Source organism: Dipodomys merriami, unplaced genomic scaffold (genome assembly GCF_024711535.1).
Source record: "Dipodomys merriami isolate MVZ:Mamm:240054 unplaced genomic scaffold, mDipMer1.0.p SCAF_1, whole genome shotgun sequence".
NCBI lineage: Eukaryota > Metazoa > Chordata > Mammalia > Rodentia > Heteromyidae > Dipodomys > Dipodomys merriami.
Window position 1 is genome coordinate 99,268,138 of NW_027202270.1, and position 7,916 is coordinate 99,276,053.

At 35.5% G+C, this 7,916-nt stretch overlaps 1 protein-coding gene across 1 annotated transcript; it reads right to left on the minus strand.

Annotated features, from left to right (window-relative positions):
• Window positions 1-4,263: 4,263 nt before the first annotated feature.
• On the minus strand, window positions 4,264-7,416 carry Gpr33 (G protein-coupled receptor 33). The gene is given in 5 exon segments (XM_070016743.1): window positions 4,264-4,366; window positions 4,368-4,559; window positions 4,561-5,065; window positions 5,068-5,265; window positions 7,395-7,416. Coding segments are annotated over 5 exon segments (1,020 nt in total).
• Between the last annotated feature and the right edge of the window lie 500 nt (window positions 7,417-7,916).

The window sequence follows — 7,916 nt, forward strand, 5'->3', positions numbered from 1 at the left end:
CTACCCCCAAAAGAACAGTGACACTTAACTTTAAGCTCCATAGAAAGAAAGAGATTTTGTGTCATTCACATTTGTATTCCCAGATCCAACTATAGTGCCAGGTACACATACTATACTACTAAATCATTCTTTCTCCTGGTTTCTCAGGGATATACAGTCAGTTTTCAATTCTACACACTGTCTTACCTTATACACTAACCTCTGTCATGTACATTGGCATCTGGGAAGCCTACTCATCTCATTAAAACCAAGAGCCATTTCTTGAGGGAAGAACATGGGCTAGCATTGAAGCACATCTCTAACCACCTTTGTGTTCTGGAGCCAGTTTGATGCTAATAGAACAAAGCAGGTTTATATAATTAGATGTTAATAGGCACATCACATGGAAACACTCCATGCACAAGTTCTATAAAACAAAGCCATTAATTTTTTGTTTATAAGCCTCTTGGGTTCTGAAATTCAAAATTGTGAGAAAGTTGACAAGATTCACACAACTAGAACAAATAAATTTTCTAAAAAGTAAAATGGAGTTTTATGGGTGGTTAAAAATGCATTTGAGAGGAATTTTCATAAATTTTTATCCTATTTTCTAGACTGTAAAATGACTTCTTTTAAAACAAAACTCTTGATAATATCTTATATGTACTTTACACATTGTGATGACCCTTATTCAACTTCTATTAAGTATCTTTACTGGATATCAACTGTGTATGCTATTTTAGAAAGAAATACTATAACTTCTTTCTGTCCTGGAAGAGTTTATAATCTATAGATGGAACAAAGCACACACGAGAGTTATATAACTAGACCACCTCACATGCCACATGTCCACACATCCCAGTGCAAGTTTTTGTTTTACTGTATAGGTCTGAAGAGGACAACAAAAAGCATTTTTCTGGAGCTGATAGGTTTCCAAAGCATAAGTCTTGTTGCAAAGAATGCTAAGTTTTATCTATTACCTCTCTTTAATTTTTAAAAAATTGTTATCATAAAGGTGATGCACAGAGGGCTTACAGTTACACAGGTCAGATAATGAGTACATTTCCTTCCTTGCTTCCTTCCTTCCTTGCTTGTTTGCTTGCTTCTTTCCTTCCTTCCTTCCTTCCTTCCTTCCTTCCTTCCTTCCTTCCTTCCTTCCTTCCTTCCTTCCTTCCTTCCTTCTTTTCTTTCTTTCTTTCTTCCTTTCCTTCGTTCTTTCTCTGTCTCTCTCTGTCTCTCTGTCTGTCTCTGTCTGTCTCTTGTCTCTCCATCTCTCTCTCTGTGTCTCTGTATCTCTGTCTTTCTGTCTCTCTCTCTCTTTTCTTTTTCTTTTGCCAGTCCTGAGGCATGAACTTGGGGCCTGTGCGCTGTCTCTGAGCTTCTTTTTTTGTTCAAGTCTAGCTCTCTACCACTTAAACCACAGCTCCATTTCCATTTTTTTTCTGTGATTAATTGGAGATAAGAGTTTCATAGACTTTCCTGCCCAAGCTGGCTACAAACCGTGATCCTCATATATTAGCCTCCTGAGTAGCTAGGATTACAGATGTGAGTCACCAGTACCTGGCACAAATACATTTCTTTTTGGGATAATGCTGTGCACATTCTTTTTAAAAAATATTTTAAATTGTTTTTATAAAGGTGATGTACAGAGGGGTTACAGTTACACAAGTGAGATAAAGAGTACATTCATTGTTGGGCAACACCACCCCTTCTCTCACTCCATTACCTTTCTCAAGTCATGCATCATAAAACCACAGAGAGCTTGTCAGAACCTAGAAAGTTTGGGGAAGAAACACCATCCCCTTATGGCAGAGCCACTCAGAGCCAAAACTTGGCCATCATTCTCAACCCTCCCTTTCTGAGAAAACTGTGTAGACTCTAAAAGATTAAAATAAGGGCCAATGATTAAAGTTTCCATCCACTCAAAGCTTTTTATTCTTTTCCGAGTTGTTATAGTCCAAGGACTTTCCCTGTTGCTTAGGGAAATTCTGATACCATGTAAAAATAGTAGGATTTCCATGGCATAAAATGACTGTTACTGTCTCTCCATAAAAATTAATTACAAAGATTAATTTCCCTTTCTTTCTGTAACTCCTTGTAATTAATTTCATGTGTTTTGATGATGCCTAGGTAAGATGTATACTTGTCATATGGAATGTCTTGTGTAAAGTCAGGTGTCATAGTTAGGGATTTAAGTGTGTGTTGTTGCCTAACTATTTCTGGCTTTTTCAATTGAGTTGACTAGATAGTTCAGTTGATTCAGAATAGATAGAACTATATATTGATTAGCATCTATTGATTGAGAACTAGAATTTACTAACTTCTATAATTTGGATCTGAAATGTTTGGTCCAAGTCTTCATAGTATTGGGGTGGGGTGAGGTGGAACTTTTAAGAGGCAAGACCTATTTGAATAAAGCTAGGTGATTGGGGTGTGTCCTGGACACAGGATATTGAGATCTCATTCCTTTCCTCTTTTTCTCATGGCTTCTCACCTGCCACGAAGTGAGCCATTTCCTTTGTCACATACTCCCATCATGATGTTCTGCCTTATTGAAGACCCAAAAGTGACGGAGCCAACCAATCATGGACGGAAGCTTGTGAAACCAGGTGGCAAAATAAATCTTTCCTCCTTTTTAAGTTTATTTATCTTAAGTATATTGTTACATGGACTGAAAGCTGACTAACACGCTAAATACAAAAGGGAATAGGTGTGTCGTTCTATATAACCTGGGTACTTTATTGAATTATAAAAAGCTTGAGGCAAAACTTTAAAACCAGGGAAGACAAATTAATATTGCTGTTATAAAATTGAATATATGATGACAGGCAGATTCTTAAACATTATAATTATCTTTGTTCCATAGCTTGGAGACAGCTTAAATTTGTGAGTACTAAAAATAGAAACTTAGGATGTCTTTATGCTTAAACCATTCAAATATAAATACATTTGGTGTTTATGTACTAGAAAATTTTAAGACACAAAACTCAAATCCATGGATACCATTGACATTTAGAAACTGATGTTCTTACTTTCAAAAGTTAAAGGTTAAGAATTACTTAAAGGTTAAGGATCACTTAAGATGACTTTTAATCTATGATAATTTTTAAAAGGAAAATAACCAGTGTTGGTGAAGATGTGGAGAAATCGAAACCTTTGCACATTCCTGGTAAGAATGTGATGTGATGCAAATTGAAAGTTTGATGGTTCCTCAAAAAGTTGAACATATAAGTACCATTTGACTCAGTGATTCCTCTCAAGTATATACCTGAACTAAATAAAAATAAGAGCAAGGCACCCATGGCTCACACGAATAATCTTAGCTATTCAGAAAGCTAAGATCTGAGGATTGAGGTTCAAAGCCAGCCTAGGAAGAAAAGTCTGTGAGACTTTTATTTCCAATAAACTAAGCCCCTTAAACAAACAAACAAACAAACACAGAAGTGGAGCTCTGGCTCAAGGGGTAGAGGGATAGCTTAGAGCAAAAGAAACTCAGGGACAGCTCCTAGGTCCTGAGTTCAAGTTTGAGAAATAGTGCACACACACACACACACACACACGCACACACACACACACACACATAAACACATACTCATGAACAAAAGTAGATACTTGCCACAAATGTTTATGTTTGATTAATGTTTATTCATAATAATCAAAAGATAGAAATAGCTCATGTCCATTAGCAGATGAATGGATTAAAAAAGTATACTATCTATATATGCTAGAATATAGTTTAGACATAAAAAGAGTAAAATTATGTGACATGTTTACATAGATGACCTTTGCAAGCCTTAGGCTAAGTATAATAAGTTAGATGCAAAAGAACAAATATTGTATGATTTCACTTGGGGATATAATCTAGAATAGGAACATCTTGGAGACAAGGCAGACTGGAGGTTACTAGGGGCTGGGGTTGATGGAATGGAAAATTAAGGAATGATAGTTAATATTTAATGAGTACAAAGCTCTTTATATATAGTAATGAGAATTTGGGAAAGAACAGTGATTCTGGTTTCACAACATGCTCAACATGAATACCAATGAAATGCACACTTACATGTATGAATATGGCAAATTTTATGCTACATAGATTTTACCACAATTACAAAAGTATAAAATCACATTTGCAACATAACCTATTGATTTGTATGCTTTTAATATTCATAGATCTAACTATAGTACAGCCTAGATGTTCTCTAATACAGGGAGTGTAGAATGCAAAAGCAGAGATTATAGCTCTAGTGGTAGACAAGAATCTGTATTTGTTTAAGGATTCAGAATTTAAATTTCAGCTTCTGAATTTAGGTTCTGTGTCCTTTCTGCAGGAGAGTCATCACTGAATGTTGACTCAAGTAGAGCAAGAATGGACTTTTCAAAACCCTTTTTGAGATTCTATCCAATAATAGAGTGTAGGAGAAAAGACAGTATTGAAAGAAACAGTCAACATGTTAAGTATTATAGTCAACTGTAAAAGTAGCAACTGGTTCCTCCTGAGAATTAAGCCCTGGTATACATAGTAAGTCATCCAGAACACAAAGAAAGAGATAATGACAATCATCATGACTTAGAAGGGTTTGCAGGCCCTTCTCCTTCCTCTTACTGGCTACTCTTTTGTAACAGAAGATGATGATAAGAAAAGGCAGAAGGAAGCCAAGCAGGAAACAACTGATGAAATAGGCTATGTGAATCTATTGCCTTCATGTTTGCATCTCTTGCTGTTCTAGTGAGTAGACACAGCAGAGTTATTTGCAGGTTACCCGTTTTTTATAGTCATAATGTGTCTCCTGGAAAGCCAAATAGGGTGTGCTGAGTACAGTACAAGAAATCTAGATGCCTAAGACAATGCTGGAAGCCAACTGTAGTGTTTTTTGCTGCTTGGATTGTACTGGGTGAGCAGTGAGAAGATATGGATCAAGACTGATGGCTGAGGAAGAAAACAGAGGCAAAAATGTCCACAAAGTACCATTGAAGAGCTTGCACAAAATAGTTCCAAAGCTCTAGTGAGTTTCCTGGAGATAAGATGTGGCCATACATTGTAGGATAAATGTTGAAATAAAATATGAAAGAATAAAATGAAAAAAATAAAAGTATTGATGGCCTTTTTCATCTTGAATTTTAGGTCTCACGGATAGATGTTATTGGTGGTGGTACCGATTATAAATGACAGGAATAAAGGGTGAGCAATGATTAATTTTGAAGCAGAGGTTGACTTGTAAGTGCTGTTTCTTATTGAAATAGAGACATTGATCAGGTTATCAACAGAGGTGATCAGTCCATAATTATCTATGGGGGGAACAATAGCATCAATAGCAAAGCAATAGGAAAGATTAAATGTAGAAATTAAAATAGCAGTCTTTGCATAGTAATAATGTAAGTGACAGGACTTTAACAGTAGCAAAATGGTATTTCTATAACACAACAAATATCTTTTTAAGATCTATACTTTATGTTGTATGAAGACTTCAGATTAACTTGAACATGAAGAGTAGTAATATTATAGATGAAATAAAATAAATGTGAAAGGAAACAAAGACATTTTGACAATTGTTGAATAATTAACTTAGATTGGTAAAAAATCATCTATTTGAATATTAACCAGAAGTTTAAACCTTCTTTTAAAATCATTTTTATTAACATATATTAATTAGAGCTTCAACATTTTATTTCTATATATTCATATAAAATATTTCAATCATATTTACCCTCCCTCTTTTTTGATGCACTGCTGGGATCAAACCCAGGGCATTTTGCATTTTGGGCAAGCATTCTATCACTGAACTACATCTCCACACCTCCAGACCATTATCACTCATTTAAAAAAAAAAATAAAACATGGTTTTGTTATGTAGTCCAGGCTGGTCTCAAACTTGTGATCATTTGGCTTTAGCTTTCTGAGTGCTGGGATTGCAGGGATGTACCACCATACTCAGTGTACACACTTCCTTGAATAAGGTAATTTATAATCAGCTTTATGTGACTAAAATATTAATGGTCAAAATATTGCTAATGAAAATACTTCAGTAACAAAAATAATAGCAATTGCTACACATCCGATGCTATAATTAGATTCCCCTTCTAAGTTAATATAGTAAATACTATTATTTAATATTCTAATACTTAGCACAGACACTCAGACACTCAGAGCCATAGGCCACTACAAGATTGTGAGGCACTTTGAAAATTATCAACAGAAAGGAAATGTTTATTGTAGGAGATAATCAGTTCTTTCTTAATTGGGGAAGAAAGAAAAGGAAGAGAATTCAAGGAACTCAAATTATTCAAAATGTATTATATGCCAGGAGCTTTCTACAAAAACTCTTTTTTTCCTTCCTCAGAAAGTCTATGAGGCACATATTTAAACACAGGAGGAAGTAAAGACTAAAAGAGTTAACTTTCTTTTACTCATCAACATCTTCTATATTGTCAGCATTCTAGCTGGTGAGGAGTCATACTATTGTTTTATATTATTTCTTGGAAATTAGTAATTCATATGGAGTATTTTCAGTAATAAACCACAAACAGAGTATCTAAATATCAAAGTACCTAAAAACATCCAATTTCTTGGATAATGGTTCCTGTAGTATTGAAACTATAAACCTGAGAATGTTTTGGAAAATAGCTATTATAACAGTCATATCAACAAATTGATTTTTGATAAATTGGATAAAGTAATGGAAGTTACTAATGATGTGCATTTTTCTTTTACTAAGCAGACCATTCTAAGAATATAAAGAGAAAAGGAATAATTGCTACTTAAAACCACAACTGCTTTAAGTTGATTCTGTCTTCTATGGAAAATTCAGATCTCTTCTCTGAAGTTGAAAGGTAGTTCTGTCTACAGGAAAGTATCTTACTAGTTTGTTTTGGAATAAAAAGTAAAGCCTAAAGGATGTTGAGTGGATAGGCAGTGGTGAGCCACAGAGCTGGGTGAGGGTTCTAGGATCTTGAGGAAGAAGGAGAAATGAGGTTGGTTTTGGTGGAGGAGGCCCAGGGGAAAAAAATCTAGCAGGCAAGGTAGAAAGCCTGAAGAAAAGAAAGACTTACTGAGATATTCTGAGAAGCAGAAATGACACAAAAATGGAAATAGTTATTACTCAGTTTTTTGTTTTTGTTTAGTTTTTTTTTTTTTTTTTTTTTTTTGCTGGTCCTGGGGTTTGAACACTGTGCCTGAGTGCTGTCCCTGAGCTTTTATCCTCAAGGCTGACATTCTACTACTTGAGCCACAGTGCTACTTCTGGCTTTCTTTTTCTTTTTTCTTTTATAGCTTTAGTAAAGGTAAGAGTCTCACAGACTTTCCTGCCTAGGTTGGCTTTGAACCATGATCCTCAGATCTCAGCCACCTGGTCTACTATACTCAGTTTTAACTTATTGTTGTACTTGGATATGGTGTCATGTCCCTTTTTCCTACTTACCTTTACCTGTTACATGTTTCATGGTTGTTCTAGGGAAGCAAAGGAAAATAATTTGAGTTCCTTATTTTGAATGGAGTGAGATGGAGCTAAAAAGGCAGCAGCTGCAGGACAGATATGAATGAGATGGTATATAGTGAAATTGGGTAGATATTTGAAATTGAGTAGCAAAGAGAAAAAAAGTCCCTGGAGAATTTCCGTGTGTGTGTGTGTGTGTGTGTGTGTGTGTGTGTGTGTGTGTGTGTGTGTGTGTGTGTGTGTGTAAATCTGTAGTCTCTCTATTTGCAAAATTTTGTCAGTCATGGGGTTTGAACTCAGGGCCTGTGCACTTTCTCTGAGCTCTTTTGTTCAAGGCTAGTGCTCTACTACTTTGTGTCACAGAACTATTTTTGTTTTTTTTTTGTGGTGGTTAATAGGAGATAAGAGTCTCAAGGTCTTTCCTGCCCAGGCTAGCTTTGAACTGTGATCCTCAGATCTCAGCTTCCTAAGCAGCTATGATTATAGATGTGAGCCACCAGTGCCTGG